Source organism: Spinacia oleracea, chromosome 6 (assembly GCF_020520425.1).
Source record: "Spinacia oleracea cultivar Varoflay chromosome 6, BTI_SOV_V1, whole genome shotgun sequence".
NCBI lineage: Eukaryota > Viridiplantae > Streptophyta > Magnoliopsida > Caryophyllales > Amaranthaceae > Spinacia > Spinacia oleracea.
The window spans coordinates 92467759-92491561 of NC_079492.1; the positions used below are offsets into that span (position 1 = coordinate 92467759).

The following is a 23803-nucleotide window of genomic DNA, read 5'->3' on the forward strand; positions in this document are numbered from 1 at the left end:
AGTTAATGTCTTTATGGAAAAATATGAGGGATTAAATGACTCAATTGATTTAATTGGTTAATATAATAACTGGGCACAAATTTTGATAGAATATTAAATCATTTATGTGATAATATAAAAGGAAATGTAAAAAATATTTTAAATCACCTAAAAAGAAAAACGTAAAAAATAAAAAGAGACGGAGGGTAAAAAATATTTTAAATCACCTAACAAGGAAAACGTAAAAAACAAAAAGAGACCGAGGGAGTATATACTTTTCCCTTACGCCTACTACGTTTCTCCGTATTAAACTTTGGCAAAAACCTTTTCCTAAAACCTCGACTCATTCTCTTTCCCTCTTCCTCCTAGTCTCCAAAAATGAGGTTCAAGAAGCAGAAGCGTCACAGAAAAACCGTCAGAATCTACACTGCTTGTTTTGGATTTCGAGAACCTTTCAAAGTACTCTGCGATGGCACTTTTGTTCATCACCTTGTTGTTAATAATCTCTCTCCTGAAAGTTCCGTCGAAAATACTCTCGGCGCTTCGGTTCAGCTCTTCACTACCCAGTAAAATTTACTCCAATTTGTTTGAGTTTTATTACAATTTCAGTGTTTTTGATTGATTGTTGTACTAATTTTAATGGGTATTGATTTGTTGTTGGTTAGATGTGTTATTGAAGAGTTAAAGTCTCTTGGAAGTTCACATGTTGAATCGTTTCTTGCTGCTCGGAAAGATTACAAGCTTGCTAGGTTGGGTTTTTATTGCCCTTTTTTGCAGTTTAATACAGCTTCGAATTTGTTTAAATAGTTTCTGAATATTCTTATTTTGATGGGTTTTGTTTAAGAAGTATGAATTGATGTTTAATTGTGTCAATTGGGTTTGCTTTGAACTTATGGTTTCCTAGAAAATTGTTGTGGTGAATGTAATTTGTAGTGTAGTTATACTATAAGGATACGTTTCCCAACTGGAATGTCCCTTGCTCGATTTTTGAGGTTATTCGGTTTGAATTCCCCTGGTTTTTATCGAGGTGCTTCCCTTCCCAGTTCTTTGTGAAAATTCCTTTACTTGTGTACAAAAAGATATGCAAAGAAAGGGGATCTATGGAAGGAAGATAAGAGTGGATCTGCACCTGGGTTTCTGCTGAAAGTTTCAACATTTCGGGTTATATTTTGTTCAATCATGTATTTTTTATGTGGAGGTGCTTCCCTTCCCTGACCTTTTGGGAATAATCCTTAATTTGTGTCCAAATAGATATGCAAACACGCGAAGAGGGTTGTGGGAAGGAATTGCTAGAGTAGAGGTGCTCCGTGGTTTCTGTTGAAACCTTCTGTTGAAACTTTTGTGGTTACAAAATTATCTTGGCGCATGGGTTCCTTCTTTAATGTCCGGGATCAGCTGTATTCAATTGCTCATTTTTCTTTGTGTTTTGAAGAAATTGACCTATATTCTTTGAATTTATGACTATTGCCTTTGTTTAAAATATCAAGACACTAACTTTACTTTGTTGCTCCAGAGAGTTCGCTATTCTTATTTAAGCTATCAAAACTTCTTCATCAGTTATCTTTCCACCTCCTTTCATCCTTTTGCTGTTGATGGCAAACTTTGGTACTGAATTCTCCGTTTCTGAAACTTTTTTGAACTTATCTGAACTTAATTTTTAAAAAGAAGTAAGATAAGTTAAGGAGCTCAGATCTTAGTTTTATGAATAAAAAGCTGATGCCAGAGGCCTCCTATAGTCTTGTATTCATTGTAGGTTGATTTTTCCAGGAAGGACGTTGTATGGTTTATTAATGCTCTTGGTAGAAGTTGTTATCTGACTAGGCAGTTAAGGATACTATTGAGATCTTGAAAAACTTCTTTAGTGGAATACGTATGGTATCTAAGTATGTGTAGCCTTATCTGATTTATGTGCTTTATGAGACCTATTGTCACATACCGAATGTTTTCACCGGATCCGTGCGGCGCATTCCTACCTTTTGACGACAAGGGTGCAAGCCTTATGCGGAATGAGTGTCTCAGAGCTCGTTGGGCACGAGAGAGTGTTTGATTCAGAATGGAGACTAGACTAGACGCTTGTGTGCGCAACGGGCACAAGCGGGGCTGACGACAAGAATGTATATGTTTTGGGAGACTTTGTTGTGTCTGGGGAGCTTTGCGCTAGCATAATATCTACAAAAGTATAAAACAACGCAAATAACAAAACAAGACAACTTTTGTGGGGTAGGGAGTATTGGTGCATACTCCCTAAAGAGGTTTATATTGAATAAGCTAAAAAGTACCAGTGAACACTGGTAACATAATGATTCTATCTAAAACATAGAAAACTATTAGAAAAGTCCTAGAAAGCCTTAGATATTAAAGTAAAGGAAGGTTGAATTCTAACACCTACGTTGGGTCAGTTCAAACGTTGAATTCTAACACCTACGTTGGGTCAGTTCAAACGTTGAATTCTAACACCTACGTCATGGGGACTTTTGACTGCTAAAGAATTTGAATGGTTGCATGGATATTTTTTTATACCACTGTGACGGATGTTGTTTGCAGAAGTACATTGATCAAAACAATGAATTTTCATGATATGTTTATTACTTGCCTTTGTGGTAGATGTGAGCATGAAGAGAAGGAAAGTGCTTTGAATTGCATAATGAAGATTGTTGTTTGCAGAAGTACATTGATCAAAACAATGAATTTTCATGATATGTTTATTACTTTCCTTTGTGGTAGATGTGAGCATGAAGAGAAGGAAAGTGCTTTGAATTGCATAATGAAGATTATTGGAGAAAAAAATCCCGAACACTTCTTTGTTGCTACTCAAGACATTGACTTACGAAAGAACTGTCGGAAGGTAACTCTACTTGTTAATGCTCTTCTCTGTTATTGTTTATTATTGTCTGCTGGGTACTTGTGAATACAACGTTTATTTATATTTTTTTTATCAACTGTTACCATGTTGCAATTTTATCTTTAGATGCCGATATCACCATAATGACATTGTGAGACATCATTGTTCTTGTCCAGGTAGAGTCACATTACGACCAACCTAAATTTTTCAGTTATTTCTGAACCTTTTAAAGTTTTCTTTACTTGGATATGCTTTCTTGAAGCAGCAAGTGTTCTATTCCTTACCAAGTTATAATAAATTATTTTGATTTTTAGAATTAGCAATTTTCATTTTTGGATCTTGTTACCTGGTTTGTGGTGCGCTTTAATAGGCGGAACACAATTCACTACTTACTTATGTTAAATTAGGACAAAGTTTTCTACCGTTCCAATACGCAATTCGGGGGGGCACCACAGTCGAGACTCCAGAGTATTAGGTACTAAGTAACACTAATTTGTTGTGAATGGAGCAAATAGAAAAAAATAAAAGACACAAAATTTCTGCCTAAATTAAACTGTACATTGGTTATTTTCCCCCTTTGCTTCGTATTCTTGTTAATAATACGAATCACATAACTTGAGTCTCCAAAATATGTTTTGAATCTTGCTTACTAGAGTGTATATTTGTGTGCATAGAACATTATTAAAAATTGATACTGTTTATAATGGACTTCAAATAGCAGACTCTAGCTTGTTATAGATAGTTAATTTCAGTTAGAACTTAAACACCATCTGTTCTAATTGTGCTTCCTCAATGGTTTTGCGGGAAACAACTTTTTAACTAGAGAGAGAGGAATCATCAATGGTTAAGGGCATGAGTCATCAATGATTAAGGGCGTGTGTCACTCTTGTAAATAGCTAGCTTTCGAAGTACTATAGCATTTATTCCGTTGACTTAGGCAAAACACTATTAATATCAAAACATTCTATACCACAAACTAGTGGTAAGTTGATGCTTGCTTTTAGAATTTAGGTTAGTGTTTTTCAAAAGCTACCTTAAGTCCAAATTAGCTTCTGTGGTAGTGTTTGCATTCCGAAATTAACTTTTGGGAAAGTATTTTTTACTACTCCCTTCATTCCAATAAGATTGTCCCATATTCCTTAAATGGATGTCCCATTGGCTTTGCTCCATTATCTTTATTGTATATTTCCCCCACTTAATAACGCATGTGCAAGTGGTGCAACCACAAAAAGAAAAAATACGAACCCACATGCTTTCATATGAACCAACTTTTAAGAAAGGGATGTGGAGTAATCTTAGTGGGACGGAGGGAGTACATAATATACTTCTCTAATAGTAAGTTGTGCTAAATATTAACATTAAACACTACTTAGGCAGTCGACATCAAAACTAGAGAAACATCTAACTAGTACCGTAGTTGAACAATTGATAGCTACTAGACCAACTACTTTTCTCAAAGAAACCTAAAGTCTATAGTTAGTTGAAAACGTCTTTTCCTTTTCCCTTTTTGTACTTATTTTCCTACGCTCTTATCAAGTGTTTGTTTTAAGCTTATATTTTCATCCCTACTCCACCTTATTTGGCCCCATATTGTCGAGTGAAATCGTGCAAGTATTAGTTGTCCACCATTTATGATGGGTGAAGTATTCGTATGTGGAGCATTGTTTTCCCATATTTAGTTTGATGGATTATGGGAGGGAAATTTACCGATGAGATAAGTACAAGTGAAGTAGAAGATGGTCGTCCCGTTGTCGTCCCTTTGCGTACGTCCGACCCCCCTTACCCCGCTTCTTGCGAGAGCCTATTTGAGGCAATGGGGTAATGATAATGATAATGATAAGTACAAGTGAAAATGAAAAAAAGATATCCATGTTTTAGGTTTAACCATTATTCAGTAAAAGTGCTTTAAGTGGGGGGAAATGATGTGGAAGAGAGAGAAAGTGGGATGAACACCTATGTTGAGGTTCTATTACTCTCATGCCCTTAGTAAACTTTAGGTGAAGAGAAGAAAGAGAAGTTAGGGCATGGATATTGTTGAACCGAAAGAAGGTTTCATCTTGTTTCTTTTTTCTCTCTTTTCCATGTCAAATCCCTCCCCTTTAAACAAATTAAATTTATTTTAATGAATTGATGAACCCCAAACTTTAATAAACAATTCCTTTACTATACCACTACATGGATTATATATTATAATTCATGTAAGCCGAATCCTCAATACTCCTAGTTGAATAAGTAACTTAAATTTGCCTGGAAGATAGTAAAAATTTGCACCCCTTCCACATTGTCTTATTAGAGCATCCATATTCATAATCTAAAATAATGTTAAAAACTTAATTTTAGTAATCTAACCTTTAGGTGTTCTTAAAACAGTCACACCTTTTGATTATTTGAGTATAATCCTTCCGTTAGGGGTTATCTGTGAAAATGACCCCCTTCTGACCGTCAACCTAAATACTAGGTAAATCTTTTTTATTTTTGTTTTAAATTTTTTATCTGTCCTTGCATCATCACAACCTACACCGCTACACGGGTAACTCCATACACCACCCTCAACTACGACATAAATTTTTGGCGAGGCTACGTTGGTGGTGGCCGGCGCTAGACCCTCTAGTTGTCGTCTTTGGTAAACCGTTCAGTAGAGTCTTCTCTTCTCTCTTCGGCCTGTGTTTCTGGTAAGTCTTCTGTTAAGATCTTCTTTTCTCTTTCTTGCTTCAGTCACCTTTTAAAAGTTGTACTTCAATTTTGTTTTTCCACTTATCAACTTTCTTCATACGGGTGGTACTCCCACCTATTTCCTCTAACAATCCCGAAAATAATTAGCTTCAAGATTGGGCCCGTGAAGTTGCACGGACTTGTTGTCGCGCGGTCCAGGCAATGTCTCCTGCTGGACAACTTCTCTTAAAAATATCGTAACTTTCATTCTATTGTCGAAATCATGCGTGTGGCCACTTGTTAGAAAGATATTGAGTTAAACTATCACCTCCAATTTGAATCACCTTCATACGTTGAGCTGAAATAAAGTTATGGTCATTTGAAGTTGATATTTGTGAAAGCGCTCTCCCAAATTCGCCCAAGTAAGTTCATCCATTCCGAGATACTTCTCAATGCTTTGTAAGACCTCTTTGAACGTACCTACAAGGTCAAACAAGTAGTAGTAGTACCCATGTCCAAGAAATATGACAACAGAAACTAAAATCACTACATAAGTACAAGCTCTCTAGTGAAACTAAGCAAAACAAAGCTATTAAGTGTGAAGTGAGGATAAAATGGAGTAAAAGCCAAGGGAGTTAGGGGGCTAAAAAGGGGTATATAAACCACTTATCACAGTGAACATTAAATCTAACATAGATGTTAAGTTCATCCATCCCGAGATACTTCTCAATGCTTTGTAAGACCTCTTTGAACGTACCTACAAGGTCAAACAAGTAGTAGTAGTAGTAGTACCCATGTCCAAGAAATATGGCAACAGAAACCAAAATCACTAAATAAGTACAAGCTCTCTAGTGAAACTAAGCAAAACAAAGCTATAAAGTGTAAAGCGAGGATAAAATGGAGTAAAAGCCAAGGGAATTAGGGGGCTAAAAAGGGGTATATAAACCACTTATCATAGTGAACATTAAATCTAACATAAATGTTAAAAATGTGAAATTATGCTGTTGAACTTCTTAAAAAAAGGATACAAATGGTGTCCCCACCACTTAGTTTTAAAAAGCGCGCCTAAGGCGAGGGCGAGTGGAAGAACAGCTGGAAACGCTCTATCTTGAGTAGGCAAAGCGATATACAGGAGGGACACGCATTTTTGCTGCTGTGGAGGCACGCTTCTATGTAGGCATGGGCGCAGTTTTAGGAAAAACAACTTTTTTAAATTCAAAAAAGAACACGTGAGCATCACGTGACCTTTTTTTGGCTGTTTTTTACCTAGTGTACCCTGTCAAACTAGTAGTTTTAGGGGGGAGAAAAAATTAAGCCCCGTATTTTGGGGATTGTGGAGGAAACTCTAGCCAAAAATTATTCCTGCCTACTTGATGCCGGATTTCTCTAGCCGTCCAGCCACCTCCTTGCCGGAAATTTTCCAATCTTCAGGTACGTTCTTTTGATTTTCCATCTTCCTTTTCGATTTCTCAAAAAAGAATTCATCTTTTTCATGTCTCCTTTCTTTTATTTCTCCATCTTTTTATGTTCTTTTTTTTTTTTTTTTTCTCCGATTTCTCCCTCTTCTGTCATCTTTTTCCGATTTTTTTATTTCTTTTTTCAGAAAAATACAACTCTGTATTTATTTTTTCTAAATTCCAAACTCCGAAATTTCAAGAATAAATTAGTAAAAAAAAAATAACTTTCAAGAATAAATTATTTTCTCTGTATTTTTTCCCCTGTTCAGATCTCTGTTATTTTTTGTTTCCTTTCAGTTCTGCTTTTTTTCTTTCAATTTTACTTATTTGTCTAAGGGCTCTTTTAGTTATATAGCTTTTATTTTTATATTTCAGGGTTTATAGGACATTGTTTGTTAATTGAGATGGCTACCAATGAGGGGTCAAGCACGCCGTCCTTAGGATCAATGGATTATGCGTTCCTTTGTTAATTTATGCATTTATAATATGAGTATCAGGTAGTTTTGAGTATAAAATATGTTCTAGAAATGTTTAAAGGTTTTTGGCACTTAAGGTGCGCGTTGCCTACGAAAGACGTGTGCTTTCGCCTTGCGCCTAGGCTCCGAGACCCTTGTGTGCTTCGCGCTTAAGGCCCACCATCATCTTTCTCCACTAATTTGCCTCTTCCAAAATAGTTCTGATGCTCCTTATCTTCCTCGTGCTACTTCAACTTTAACAACATGCCCCTCTCGTCTACTTACTTCATTCTTGTCATCTCAACCTTCTTTCTATCAAGCTTGTCTCCCTCTTGTTTGTCCTATTCTTATTCTTCTATTTCTTCTTCACACACTTTTACTGTTCTTTCCTTGGACTTTAGTTTCCAAGGGTCCAAGAGCGTGGTGATATGTTACAGCCGCTGAATTTTTATATCTGAACTTCACTGCCCAATCTGATCATGAAAGAATAAAATCTGTTCCTCGTTTAGAATTTTTATTTTTAGGTTGGATAAGGGAGGACTGTCTGTCTTAGAGGATACACTGGGTTCAAATTTAACAGTTGTTACAGATGAAGAAAATTTAGGGGAATTACAAATTTACAATATATGGTAAGAATCTCTCATTTGGGTTAGTTGTTCCTCCCCCTATTTGTTGTGGTTCACTTCTCAGTGAGTGTAAGATTTGACCCGGAATCTGCATACACAATTTATAAAGTAGATTTCATACGAGAGGGCTTGGTGATGTCTGATGAAGGTAATACAGTGATGTGGAAGATGAAGGTCTTTTAACGGGGGTGAGAGTTATAGTAATACTTTGTTTCTGCATATTCTTCGTTGTTCCTTTAAATTACATTTTGGATACATATGAAGTCTATTGTTCGTACTTGGTTCAGATTTGAGTATTATATTTGATACATGGACTGTCTAAGTTTGCGACTTTGATTTTTAATAGCTAAAAGTATGTGTTGATGCTAAGGATGCAAATATACTTGGTTCCCGTTGAAAAGAATGTAAGTAACATACCTTAGTTTTTCTTGGCGTATGTTCAAACTTCCAAGTGTGTCCTCGAAGACCAGAAAATGCCAATGTAGGACTGTAGGAGACTCAAATCTAGGCAGAGGAATGACTGAATGCACTGGTTTGGCAGGATTCTTGGTCGATGTTTAAGAGAAGTCCTCGTACCAAAACATAAAAGGGTAAAGTCTTGAAACCAAACAAAGGGAAGAAAAGGGAGCTCCTTGCATACTTAGTTCCCACTTCGCAGTAGTTATGTCACGACAGGGAAGAATTATCTTCCCTATTTCTCTCTATTAATGGGGGAAGAAGCTGGTCATATATGTGTTATCTGTTTCTAGAATTAGCTTTTCATGTTCACATATTGCCTGCTAGACCTGAGCAAAATGTGTGGTTCTCAAGATAATTAATCTGTGATATCTTTTGATAAAGTAGAATTTCTTTGTTTAAGTGTGATTCTCTTATATTATTGCCTAAATTCCTGTTCTCCAATGATTGTGCTTTGCAATGCTACAGTGTGTTTGCCTAAATTCCTGTTCTCCCATGACTGTTCTTTGCAATGTTACATTGTGTTTTGGTAGGGAAAATCTGGAGGGAAAGTGAGGGATTCATTATCCCTTGTTTGCAATTGACATGAAGGAAGGGAAGGGGAGGGAATTGAAAATATTTATTTTTTTACCCTTCTAATATCCAAATCATTCCAATGTTGGAAAGATTTGGATGGAAAATGCAAGCTCACTCCTTCCCTCCCATGTCTTAACCAATTTGATTGCTACCGATATATACTCCTAATTTTGTGAAGTTATGCCTTCCTGGAGGCATATGGATGCTAATCAAGTACATTCTTTATCTTTAACTCTTTGTTCTAAATCCTTCTCAGATACCTGGGGTCCCAGTGATGTTTGGTCTGCGAAATGCTCTGTTTCTTGAGCAACTTTCAGCATTCCAGCGTGAATTTGTGAAGGCTTCTGAAGAAGAAAGGTTGCATATGACTGATTCAGAGTACAATTTATTACAAAAAAGAGTAAAGAGCATACTGAATACCAAGGTATTAAAGGACTCTTCTACTGCAGAGGACGGAACTGGTGATGAGGATTTACAGGGTCAGATTCCAGCCAGTCTAGTGCCTAGGAAGACGGAAGCAAAGGACAAGGCTCAATTTAAAAGAAAAAGAGCAAAGGTTGTATTCCATTGTAACTGATGGTCTCTTGTACTTATACTCTTATTTCCATCTCTTCTGCATGCACACCCGTTATTCCCCCAATCCCTTGTGAACCTGTGGAGTAAGGATTCTTTCTCATTATCTTCGAAAATATTTGAAGACTTGGTCTAGTTTGGGGGCACTGACAGTTCATGATAATTAATATATGAAACTTTTTGTTGAAAGTTGTCTCAACTCTCAACAGTTCTGAAGCTTTAACTAGACCTGTTTCCAAAATCAAATGGAAGATTGATTTATGAGCTCTGTGCTTCAGTTGATAGTCGAGAACATCTGAAGCTGAGGGTAATGCCTTTGGTCGTTAGTGGTTGAGCTTATAATGTCTCATTGCTCTGTATAGGAGATGTCCACTGTAACACCTTTTTGATGCTATCTTTTGTTACATCTCTTTTTGTAAAAATGTAAGAATTGCCTTTCTATTGTTTCAGATTTATCAGTTAGAACATTGCTCCCTTAATGGTTGCTTCTTCTGCATACATTTTTCCCTCCCCCACCCCTCTATCCATTGCTGATGTTTGGACAAACAGATAATGACTCTATACCTGATGTCTGATATCCTTTCTCATGAATAAGTCACTATCGTAGTTTTCTAAGCACTTCACAATTCCGTGTGTTTCTGGTTTATTCATTTATATAATTTTATTTGTTTATACTAGTAAGTCACTATCGTAGTTTCTAAGCACTTCAAACTGCTGTGTGTTTCTTCATTTGTATAATTTTATTTGTTTATTTATATGGTTATCTAACTCATAGGCTTTCATTGATTTATTCAACCTTGCAGGGTCCGAACCCACTGTCATGTAAGAAGAAGAAAACTATTAGCAGTTCAGGTCCCAATACAGGGAAGGTGAGTTTCTGTTTTCATGAATGCTTGCAGTTTTTTTTAATTTTTTTTTTAATTTTTATTTTTATCTCGAGCTCTTTTGCTGGTTTTATAAGCGGTTTCGCATGTAGAGAATGTTTATATTATTGGTTCAAGCTTATGATCTGATTCGCTTGCATAGTTACTCCCTTCGTCTTAAATTAGTTTTTGTACTTTCCTTTTTCGTCTGCCCTAAGGGCAGACTAGTTTTTTACGCATCTAGTATGGGAAAGATCTCATTAATATTTTAATACACCTCTCTTCTAGGTTGCACGGAAACGCGAAACGGAAACGGATACGGGGATACGTGGGAACGGGGAAACGGCGAATTTTCAAATTGTAGGAAACGGGGAAACGGATTTTAAATAATTTAAATAATAGAATTTTAATAAATATTCCGTAAAAGGAATGCAAATTATACAATAATGGCAGGAAACCAGAAATGCAAATAAACTATAAAAAAAAGGCAAATGAGATAGACACCCTTTACCCACTTTCTCCTTCACCTACCCTTCCTGTTTCAATTCTTCATCGTCCCTAAAACAAGAAGCACTCATCTAATAGTTTCTCTCTCTCCTCTAACACCCAACCATTAAAACTTAAATTTTCAAAATGATTGAAATGTGAATACCCAAATACATAAAACTGAATTCCCAGAAAACCAATTCCATAAATTAACAAAATCATTAAATAATCTGATACTACACATTTGAAGGAGTAGGAGGGGAAAACGTCTGAACCAACTCGGAAACGTCTGAACCAACTCGGAAACGTCTTAAGATCTAAAGAATCACGTTTCTTAGGCGTATTTTAAAGCTATAAACTAACAAAACGTTTCTGAACAAAGTGAAACGTTTCTCAGGCGTTTCAATACGCGTTTCACCGTTTCGCGTCTCCGAAACGTTTCTGAAACGGCAAGTTGTTAATTTTCGCCGTTTCCGTGCATCATACCCTCTCTTCATCACTACTAAAAGTTTAGGGTCCACACTCTTCTCTTAAACTCAATAAATAGAATACTCCACGTTTTCCAATTAGATTTAGATTTTCGGGAAAAAAAACCCAACTATCACCTATCACCTATCACCTATCACCTATTACATCTACCTTTTGAATAGAATAAGAAGTTGATAACCAAACAAGAACTTATCACCTAAAATCACGTGTTATGTTAAATGTCAAACTAATTTGGAACAGAGGAAGTATAACAAATCAAATTCAGGTTTTAAGGATATTGTGATTGTTTCTTCCTATTTTCTTGAAGATCTTGAATATCTTGTGTAAGGTGTAAGTGAAGATTTCAGTTCAGTCATTTAGGCACATGCGTGGAACCTATTTGGTGTTAAGTCCGACCATCCAGTGTATTGTTAACATTTCTGAGTAAAACATGAGAACACCCTGAATCTAAAAGGTCACTATTTGCCTGCCTGCGGTTGTATAGCTTAAGTGTTGAAGCCAGAAAAAGGGATCTATTTGTTTGTTTAGTCCTTAGTTCCTTACTGCTTTAGTAGGTGTCTAGATCTTGCCTATGAACATGTTGGAGCAACATTCGATGGCTTAAAAAAAAAAAAATCTCAGGCTTTTTAATATTCATAATGTTGCTCTATATTTAGTTGCATTTTGTATTTACGTGCCATGCGGGGAAGCAAGCTTCATCTATCACATATTAGCTTCAGTTTAAAGTATGATGTGTTACCCCCATCAATTGAAGTTCATACTGCTTCTAAAGAGCAGAAAACTCCACTGCATACTTGATTGTTTTATAACCGTAAAACTGATGTCCTAGGTTCAAATTTCTCAGCATCATATGGGTGTTTACGCTTCTCATGGACCAAGCAAAGATTCCAATAGAATGAAACTAATTTTTAATCCTCGCAAAGTGAAATATCTCATTGAGACAGGTATTTTGGATGCAGGTAGACAAGACTAGCAGTGACGCAAAGAGAAGCAGACCTCGTACAAGGAAAAGATCTCGGAAGGCCAACACATCCTCAGATGGCGCATGAATTTTGTTTGTCTTAGAGCTTCGTATAGGTCATTGTAGGCTTCAGGTTTTTTGGTATGAGTTAAAAGTTTATCGAATAGGGTTTGGAAGACTGGAATCAATGTTCACATATCAGTTTAGTACGATTGCCATGTCTAGTCTATAATCGTGTACTTGTGGATTGTGATAACAAATTCTCAGAGATAAAGCGCATAATTTTTAACAGTCTGCAATCAAGGGTCTTGTTTGGCTTTATGTATTCAACAAAGACTGGAATCAAGGGTCTTGTTTTGTTTGGCTTTTTGTATTCAACAAAAACATTGATTTTTCTTATAAACTTTGTTTTTTTTTTTGACAAGCAAGAGAAAGGTTATGTTATAAACCATGAAACAATTTACAACCTAGGCTGCAGAGCAGGAAAACACACCTTCTAAGAAGGAAACACCTAGAACACGAACTGCCAACAACAAGCAAGACTCAAAATCTTTCTAATTATCAAGTATACAACTAGTCCCTATCTGTCCCATTTACTTTGTTATTACAAACTTAAGAATTCTATGTTTTACATCAAATTTTAAAATTTGAACAAGAGAAGTTGCTGATGGGACAGCCTTGTCCCACATTGAAGTGTTCCTTGCTTTCCACATCTGGTAAACTAGTCCTGCAATGGCTGCGTAAATTACTGTCCTTTTGAAGGTATTCCTGCAGTACTTCCTTGGCCAGTTAAGCGGAAGCACCTGAAGAATATTCTTTCTATTGGGCTTAACACCCGACCAAGTGGTGACTGCTTGCAAGCAACCAGAGTTGTAAGAGCAGTCAAAGAAAAAGTGGGTGCTGGTTTCTGGAACATAGGTTGTCAGAGGCAATTCATATTGAAACAACCTAGCCTTTATGTATGTCCAGCAGAGCTAACCAGAGAGTAAATTTGTGCTTAGGGAGGGAATATCTGTTCCAGACATTTATGGCAAAGGGATTTTATCGTTCAAAAGACAGCCCAATTCTTCCTTTTCACATATAAACCATGAACCCATTTTACCCATAAATTATCTTATTTTTTTTTATCAATATCCCAAGCAAATTTACCACAGCTGCTTGGTTCCATTTTTTTTTTTTTTTTTTTTTTTTTTTTTTTGACAGCTGAGCTGCTTGGTTCCATAATACAAGCTACCTTGCTCTTTAGTGTAGCACAATTTATCCCAACTAACACTTCCAGTTATGTTGTCATCATAGGCACCAAACTATAGGTAAGACCTACAAATAACATTTATTTTCTGAATAAATAGTGGGAGGGAGAATGTAATACCCGTACTATTAAATTATAAATATATTTATTATATTTATAAAGCATTTTAAAGGAATTTTTAAATTTAAGTTGCATTTGAATATTTACTTAAATGTATTTTATTTTAATTAATTAGAAATATTTATTATTTCTATTTTGGGAAGAAAAACATTTTAAAAATAAATTGGGCGATCAATTTCTATTCATGGAAGAGAAAAAAAAAATTAAAACGCAAGTTCAAATAGAATTTGAAGCTATATATGTCTTTTAATTTTAAAACAAGGGACAATGGTCTTTTCCGTTACTAGTTGTTGGATCGTGCGCTAGCGCGCACGATCCCCCAAGGTATATAAATGTATTTTGTAAAAATATTGCCTAAAAACGAGGAACCTATCGTTTATTTTTTTTTTTAACGCAAAAATAGGAAATATATTAAGAGGTGTTAAAAAACCTCACCCAAACATAAGAGTTTTACAAAGCAGCAAAAGCAGCCCATAGCTAGCACCCAAAAACCAGTAAACAGAGCTATAGATGAAAAGATAATTAGCCTAGTAGTTTTATATAATACAAACCTAAAATAGGTGAAGTTAGAGCAGTTAGCATGATAGTCTGTACTTCATCCTGTCCAAAAGCAATCCATAGCAATCAAGTAGCTTGGTGAGGCAGCATCTCTTTTTCATAGTCCTCCCTAACATTTGGTGGTGGTCGGAAGTGATACACCTTTGCACTTGACATCCTTCTTCCAATGTCAACAAGTCCATGTGCTACCTTGTTAGCATCTCGCTTGATATGGAAGATAGTCACACACCAGTTCCTCTTCAACAACGCAACTGTATCATTGATAATTGGGGCAAGCTGATGATCCTGGTATCCATTTGGGTTTTCAAGCATGTATTTCAATATAGCCGCATCGAACTCCAATTCCAGATGAGTGATCTTCCTTTCCCATGCAATGAGCAAACCCTCCTTTATTGCAGTAAGTTCAGCAGAAGCAGGCCCAACTGTGTTGAAGCGAGTGGAGAATCCAATGTGCCATAGCCCCTTATCGCACCTCAGCACACCCCCACCATTTATGTCAATCCAGGAAGCATCCTTATTGAGCTTGAAATACTTTGTTTGAGGTGGAGCCCAAATTCTTGCAGGGATAGAGTCAGCACTGGAACTTATCGTTTATGATAAACACAAGAAGCATGATAAATGTTAGAATTTATATGTTAAAGTGACATGTATTAGACAAGACGAAACCATAAATATATTTATAGTGTAGGTGCTATTAATAGTTCGAAGGTACAATAGCAAGCCGAAAGATGATATCTCCTAGAAACATGAGACTTCAAACTCCTCCATGTTCCTAAAAAAAACCTACTCATAATATCTAGAGTTAAGGCTACGATAACAAGGTTTAACATGCGATTACTAAAGGTAGAAAAATGTAGTTATTTTAGATAACAAATCTCGATTTTGGTTGGGTTATATAATACATTTTGAATCACAAAATTAAAATGACTCGAAGTTGATATTAAGTTGTGATATTCTTGGCCATCATCTCTGCTTCCTCATCAACCACAACACGAGATTTATGTGGGATGACTTGACCTTTAAAATTAAACAAAGAACATGTTAACGTTAAAATAATCAGTCATATTTAAGGCAAACTGTCCAGGGCATGCGTAAACAAAGGGGGGAATTGTCTCAGTAACATGCTTAGCTACAGTCTCAGATTGTCATTTCCACAAAGCATGCCATCAATAAACTCCATAGTCTCAGTAACATGTTATTTGATGGAAGAAAGATATCTCATATCATGTGATCGGTTCAAGGAATGATGAGTATGGCTTCAAAGAAATAAGAGGAAAAGATACAGAAGGCAATAACATATAATAAAGAAAAGAGTCTCCAAATAGGAAAAGTTGAGGTAGACCTATATTTCTTTGCATATGTTAATAATTTATAAGGATTACGAAGTTATTATATGAAGTTGTACTTCTAAAATATACCAATTCTAGTTTATAAATGCTCATTTTTATTTCCACAAATGTTCTTTTTTCTTTTTACTCCTAACCGTTGATAATAGGATTAGTTGTTAAAACTCAAAAGCACAAGTATCAACTATCAAGTTTAGGCACATAAACAATAACCCTGATACCCCCTCCCCCCCCCCCTCCCTTGTCCAACACACACACACTTTCACACACAAAAAAAGAACAATTATCAACTTATCAGTCACAAGAGACCATTTTCGACATTAAGCATGGTAGTGACAGAAGTGTAGAGGGTGTTTTTGGAGTTTCCCTATGGGGGCGGTTGTTTTAGAAACCTTTGTATTTTTGTACTTTGTAGGAGTCTCCACCAAACATTGTTTAGGGTCTTGTTTGGAAAGACCGTAAATGACTCTATTAGGATAAGACTTGAATCTTTGAAACAGATGGGTGAGATCCGGGCAAGGGAACGAGATGCTTATTCCGCGAGCTTTAGAAATAATTCAAGTGCGTGACACAACATTTTTGAAAATACCCTAGTTTAGACTATATATGTGGGTTTGAATTTAGGACAAATTGAATTTCTACTTTGTATGGCGGTCACTTTGCTTTAAAGTTAATTTAAGGGAACCTAAGATCGGTTTATCCAAGAAATTATCTTTATTAAGCGTGATGTAACCTTGTATTTTGTTGTATTTAGCATGTACGGTGATGAAAGCAATAAAGAAAATAAAGCAACATCACAATAGTAAATAAGTGCGGAATTAGTAAATACAAGACCCCCTAGGGATGGACTAGGGAGTAGGTCCACATTCCCTAGAAGGACTAGGCAAGTAAAGTTGCATAATTGAAAGTGCGGAATTGAAATGCGTTATTGAAAGTGCGGAATTGAAATTGCGGAACTGAAAGTGCGGAATTGAAATTGCGGAATTGAAAGTGCATAATTGAAAGGTGGGTAATTGAAATTGCCATATTAAAATTTGTACTTGGGCACATGAGATCCGAACGCCAAACAACTACTTAAAAATAAGTGCGCTCGACACGAATTCAAAGCCAAAAATCTCAACTTGGGAGAAGTTGTTCCTCCCAAAGTATCCTAGATTTTGCATATAGAACTTGAACTTGAAAGCTTGAAACTTGAAATATTGAACTTGAAATACTTGAACTTGAACTTGAAATATTGAACTTGAACTTGAAATATTGAAATTAAGAGACTTGAATCTCAAAGATCGGGCCTTTTAATGTTGAAAATGTTAGATCTTTGATGTGCTCTTGCTTTGAAAGGATCCTAGTTTAGGGAAGTAGTCATGAACAACCCTAAACATTGTTGGATCTTGAAATTTGGAAACTTGAACTTGTATATTGAAAAATGGAGTGTTGAATCTCAAAGAATAAACCTTTAAAAGTTAGAAAGGAAACATCTTTGATTACTCCATACTTGAGAATGATTCTAGTTCAAAGAAGTGATTACAAACAACTTTGAACATCCTTGAATCTTGAAAGTTTGCATTTTTGTATTTTGAAAAGTTTGGATTTTGAAAAGATGTATGATTGTTGCAAGTGACATTTTTAAGAGTAAAAATGCCAACTTACTAATCATTTTGAAAATAGAAAATCAAGACATCATTGAATAGATTAAGGTTGGGATTCGGAATTACCTAGTTAGGTTTAGGCAAGCTTTCCGATTAGAACTCCCAATTGCTTAAAGCTTGAAGATTGTATGGTATTTTGGGAGGATTTTGTATTGATTTTTGTATTGAATATTGAGGTGCACTTTTTGTATTACGACGTTATGTCTTGAATCTGCCTCCCTTAATGCTTGGAATTAGGGGGTATTTATAGGGGGAATGGCTGCTAAACGCCAGCCATTGCCAGCGCAGCACGCCGAAGCAGCGCCCAGCGCTGGTGACGTGGCGTGAATGCTGCCAAAACAAGGACGCGAGTTCCGTCCTTGATTTGTCTTGTATTGATGTACCTTCGTACGAATAGTACGATGTTTGGCACGTAGTGTTTGCTTAGGGGTTAAGACTTGCTTTTGCGTCTAAAAACAAGCCGTTTCGGGTTTTGAATTTCGGTTTTACGGGACGAGGCCCGACTTGCTCGGTTTTGTGGGTCGGCGCCCAAATTTGACTTTAGAGAAATTGTCATTTGCAACCCATCAATTATAACTCATGCAAGTTGTAGTCGTTGCAACAAGGCTTTGGTCAACGCGGGTCAAGAATTAAATGAGCTACTCGCAGCGTTTTTAATTCATAGCGCGTTGCGATTTTTTTGTTTTTTTTGTTTTCACGAAATCACAGCGCATACAGGTGTCACAAGATGCGATTAGTTGAATTAATTGCAGCTTCGCCCCTTCACTACAAGCTGCAATACAAGTCTTCACAGCCTTTCCCTTCCTCGATCGTTCTGTAGATCTAAGTTCTCCATGTAGATCTACAAAATCGCAGCCCTAATTATCAATTCTTCTACGCAAATTTCAAACGGCGATAACTACTTCCTTATCATCTTTGATCTGTTCCATGGAAAAAACCCTAACCAGCATTTTTTCCTCTGATTGTGAATCTCTCTTTCAAAAATTCCTCAAAACATCTCGTAATATTTTCAATCGTGGTCTACAGAGAGAGATGCAAAGAGGGCGGAAGAGAGAGAAGGAGTACAACCTTCTGCGGCTCGATGTTCAACCTTCTTGTTGTATTTACGGTATGTGTTCGATTCTAAATCTCTATTTTTTCTTGGAATTTGTTTGATTGTTGATGTTTGGGTGGTACCCTTTGTTTTCTTCGAATTTGTTTGATTTATAATGTTTAGTTGGTGATTATTTTTAGGGTTTATGTCTTGTTCTTCATTTAACATCTTAATTTGACATAAATTTCTGGTTTCTGTCGGTCAAGAGACCGATTCAAGTCCTTTTAGGTTACTTTTTTTTGTTTTTCTTTATTATTCCTGTCGATTTTGTTGAACTCGGGGCCAAAGTAGGTAAATGTTGTCGAATTTTGTTGAATGTTGTCGATTTTGTTTTTTAAGCTCTTCCCCCTTTTGAATACTGAATTTCGATTTTGGGAATTTTGCTGATGCATTTGTTTAATCTGGATTTTGCTGCAGAATCTCCCATTGCTGCGAACATTGCAAACATTTCTTGAACTGCAATGCTGGAAAGGGTATGGACTACGGAGTATCACCTTTCTGTGTTTTTTGATGGTAAGCGCAAGTTAGTATTGGGTCTCTTTAAGTATGGTAGAATTTTATTGGGTAATTTTTAGATTGAATCATCTTTTTGTGCTCGATGTTGGATACATACTCTTGAGTCTTGACTCCCTTTACTGCTAATGTTGTTACAACAAGGTTATGAATTACGGTTAATCAGTGGTTATTCATATTGTTTGATATTGCTTAAGAAATGTGTATTTTACTTTTGTCTCTTTACTTTCAATTGTGTGATCTTATATTTCTTTAGGTTAGATGACTGGTAAAAATAAAGATAAATCCCCTTCTTGGTGGTCTTGAGCTCATTTAAGGTCTCATTCATCTTGTTTCTCATGCAGACTATAACTGGAACTAAAGATTTCTTTAGAAGATTATATTTAGGTATATATATAATAATATTTATATGATTTCCTAGGGCGTAGTGACTTCCTGTTGGCATAGTTGCATCTTATCTTTTGACATTACCTATAGACTACTTCATTCGTCCCATTGAAAATGTCCACATTTCTGAATTAGTTCAAACCTGAAGTTCATTTTTCCAAAAAAAAAGCCTTTTTTCAAAAACATACATCACAATTTTTATAAATAAAGTGATACTCGTAACACTTTTAACATAACACATAAAGAGAGACAAATCAAAGTGAATTCTTGCAAAGAACTGACTAGTTCCTCAACTCGTTCAACAACAAATAAGTTACAGAAAGTTTGTGGAAAGGTTGAGTGAAGTATATTAATGAATGAAGTTTAGCAAATACAAGACCAGAGACTTTTGAGAGGTCTCAACTCTCCCTCTAAAGCCAATACAATTCTCACTACCCTCCCTTGTTCCTCCCTTACCCTTTTAATTCCAAAATTCTAGCAACAGACAAAAGTAATTAATAAAAATACTAAGACAAAAGGACTGTTGCGAATAAGAAACCCTTAATAACATTTTCAGGCTGCATCCACTAATGTAAGTGGTTCCTCCCTCCTTTCTGTTGCAGCGCCTGTTGCCTCTGCTGTTGTGATGTTCCCAGTTGGTGGCTTCTCCTTGTGCCTCCGTACATATGTTAGAAAAGGCCGTTGATTAGTTTTTGAGATGCATTGCAATTCTCTTTTTGTTTATGAATTCAGGTGAACAGCTTTTTGTGTAACTGTCAATTCGATATGCCCTTTTAATAGACTGCTTTCTCAAGCCTATTTTCTCTTTGCCTATCTATGAACATGTGATGTGGACTGTGGAGGTATCGTGTTCTTTATTGTATCACCATTTCACTGAAGCGTTCTATTTGTTTGCAGTCGTTCCATCATGGAGATACAAGTATAACACAGGATACTGTGGTCAATGCCATTCAATTGTTTGGCTTAGTAACTTGAAAAGTCGTAATAAACACTCGAGGCGAGGTTCTGGAGCTCAACCATTGAAGCCCTTATCGCCGAGCCAGGTGGATTTCTCACCCTTCCTAAGAGTTCTACATCCAATTATAGACTTGTAGTTGTCTAAATACTTGTTTGCAGTAGTCATTCAGCTATATTTCCAAATGGGAATTGCTTCTAATGGCAGCATGATTAGAGTGCATGTTATGAATATTCTTAAGAACCTGTACCCAATTCATACTAGCGAATCAGGTAACAATGCTCTTGACATATCAAATGGGCTCACACAATTAAGAGTAAAGCCACGTTTTTTAAAACCAGAAATCCATCTCAATTAAGTTAAAATTTGTAATTATTTGCAATTGATGGTGCCAATCCTCACACTTTAAAATCTCTCTAAATGTCGGCGTTTTGCGGCTGGTAATTTATGAATATTTTTAGGTTGTGTTAATTATTTGGTTTGAATATATGTATACTGAACACAATTTTATAATAGAATGTTATGTGAAATTGGGAGAATTTTGTTTGGTTTTGCAGTGTCAAATGAAACAGTTTTAGGCCATTTTACGTATTGGGTTTGTTTCTGACTAATAAGACCGGATATATGGTAGGTTAGGCGTTTGGGATTTCTGAATATCATTCCAAAATTATCGAAAAGCTAGATACATTTTAGGAGCTATATGGATTAGTAGATTTGTGTAATCCTTTAAAGTATGTATTAATGGTCTCCTTTATGGCTTTATGAGTAGGATAAAGAAATAGTTAACCCAGTGATCCTTAGAATCACATGATATACCTTTGACCTAGATGCTAGCAATTTGGCGATAACAGGAGTAAAAGTTTGCCAGGGGCATATTCATGGGTCATGTAATCTATCAATATAACAAGCATCAATAGTTTGATATACTAGAAAATCAAAACCTTATTTATCCTTGCCAAACCTTGTTCCCTTTCAAATTCTAATATTGATCATGTTTGGAAGTTGTGAGGTCAAAGAATAAGGTAATGGTAGGAAAGGAGTAATAAAAATAATCAAATGGATAAGCATATATAAAACCCTCGTAATATACCAAGAACTTATAATCCCCTTGTTTAACATTGGTGAAACTTTTTAAGAACAACTTTACGCATTTAAATGGGTCAATTTGCAGTTATGTAGATGCATCATTGCCGTAAGGGCCTTGGTTTCATTTATAATTTTACAATTTACAGTTTACTTTTCTTATTTGACTAGTTGGCTAAAAAACAAATTATATTATTTCTGGGGTACTTTGTTTATATGTTTTGTCCTAGTCCCTTAAGGTCTGCCAATGCTTTTTGGCTTCTGGGTTTCACTACATTTATACGTAGTATATCGTTAATAGCTCGCTTAAATGTCTCATTTTAGCCTAAATATGTCCTTAACGACCCAACTAGCCTAAAACGTGCATAACCATATTGGAATGAGTCTTAGAAAGTTTAAACAAAGCATATAAAACATGTAATTAGTTTTTTTTGGCAAATAAACATGTAATTAGTTTAAAATGAGTCCATAGGTTCATGAGTTCGAAAATGGGAGCGAAAATGTATCATTTTAGCCTAAATATGTCCGTAACGTCCCAACAAGCCTTAAACGTGCATAACTTGATTGGAATGAGTCTTAGAAAGTTTAAACATAGCATATAAAACATGTATTTAGTTTAAAATGAGCCCTTAGGTTCTTTAGTGCAAAGTTGGTAGCGAAATGCCTCAATTTGGCCTAAATATGTCCTATAACGACCCAACGAGCCTTAAACGTGCATAACTAGATTGGAATGAGTCTTAGAAAGTTTTAAAAATGTATATAAAACATGTAATTAGTTTAAAATGAATCATTAGGTTCATTAGTTTAAAAATGGGAGCGAAAATGTCTCATTTTAGCCTAAATATGTCCATAACGACCCAAAAAGCCTAAAACGTGCATAACCATATTGGAATGAATATTAGGAAGTTTAAACAAAGCATATAAAACATGTAATTAGTTTAAAATGAATCATTAGATTCATTAGTTCAAAAATGGGAGCGAAAATAACGGTATTCAAATCACTATATGCCTATACCAAGTTCTTTTAAATTAGTTTTCGAGTAACTAATACCAAGTTTTTGCTTTTTGAAGGGTTATGTACAAAGAGAAATTCCATACTCTAACGAGGAGTTAGAAGAAACTCGAGAACAATGGGCAAAGTATTTGAAGGACAACTATTTGATGGATGCCGGCGAATGAGTTTGTTGTCTAGTAATGTTATGTTTTATGTTTTTGTTATGTGTTGGATATGACGTTGGATGATACTTGGAGCATATATATGGTTTTTGGAACATATATGTATGTTATGTCTTATATACAGGTCTTTATAAATTCCCGTTTTGTCTGGGTTTCGCAAATTACAAGGGAAACTATGGCAAATTTTTTGCAACCTATTAAACTATTTATAATGTTTTTATTATAATTTTTTGTCAAAATAATAAGATTGTCCAGGGATAAATATATAAATATGCATCTGATTATATATATATTTTTTTAAAAAGCATTAATTACGACGCGTGTGCTAGAACTGAGCTGCAAAATAAAAACTAATTACAGCGCGTATTTCTCAACAAGGCGTTGTAACTAATTTTTATTTGCAACTTATAGGGGTCGAACCGCGCTGCAACTAATACACTATTTGCAACTTATACAGGCCGATCCGCGCTGTAATTAACCTATTAATTGCAGCGTCTATGACCGCTGCAAAAAAACATACGGTATTTGCAGCCATCACAATTGCAGCGCGTAAAAATGCTGCAAAAAGCCCGTTTTACCAGCGCTGCAAATGAGATTTTTTCTACTAGTGGATCCTTATATGATTTTGAGTGGAAAAGGCTTAGTAAAACCAATGGAATGGTCTACTAGATGAGATTGTACTTGGATTTTGAAATTGGTTTTTGAAAATTGTATTTTGTACCGAGTTCCGGAAGGGGAACGATGACAGGCTAAATCGCACTCCTATCAAAGATAAACCTAACGTTCACCAACTAAAAATATAGCAAGGGAAGTAGGGATCGTATCCACAGGGAAACAGTGTTCTTTCTACTATTAAATGACTAATCTAGACTACTGGTAACAAGAATTGGATTGGTTTGTCTATTAAACTAAAGAAAATAATCAAATCGGAAAATAACAATATTAAAGGAATCTAGGGCAGCGGTTCACCATAAATGCAGACCGGGATTGGACAACGGACAACAACAATCAATTAACAATCATAACTAGGAAAACATGCATCTCTCGAATCTTATGAATTCCTTAGGATAGAACAACTAGCGGGCTCTCGCTACGTACTAGAAATAATTCCTATCTAATAGCCACAGACCAAAAACATCAGATTTATACCTCTCGGCACATAATCTAAGGTTAATCAAACTCAAATCAAAATAGCCCGGCCGAACAGAATTGACGAGCAATAATAATAAGCTATAGAAATTATAATCAATTAATCAATAATC

General features: G+C 35.7%; 2 protein-coding genes across 2 annotated transcripts; both read left to right on the top strand.

The window, feature by feature from the left end:
• Nucleotides 1–286: 286 nt before the first annotated feature.
• LOC110774853 (uncharacterized) lies at nt 287–12818 on the top strand. Its single transcript, XM_021979441.2, has 6 exons — nt 287–545; nt 645–728; nt 2704–2824; nt 9300–9599; nt 10420–10485; nt 12414–12818. Exons 1-6 carry the CDS (start codon nt 358–360, stop codon nt 12501–12503), a joined length of 849 nt encoding a protein of 282 aa, XP_021835133.1. The 5' UTR covers nt 287–357; the 3' UTR covers nt 12504–12818.
• Nucleotides 12819–18074: 5256 nt separating this feature from the next.
• Nucleotides 18075–22658, top strand: LOC110774854 (uncharacterized). Its single transcript, XM_056833515.1, has 4 exons — nt 18075–18442; nt 18845–18940; nt 20225–20370; nt 22437–22658. Exons 2-4 carry the CDS (start codon nt 18889–18891, stop codon nt 22542–22544), a joined length of 306 nt encoding a protein of 101 aa, XP_056689493.1. The 5' UTR covers nt 18075–18442; nt 18845–18888; the 3' UTR covers nt 22545–22658.
• Nucleotides 22659–23803: the final 1145 nt, after the last annotated feature.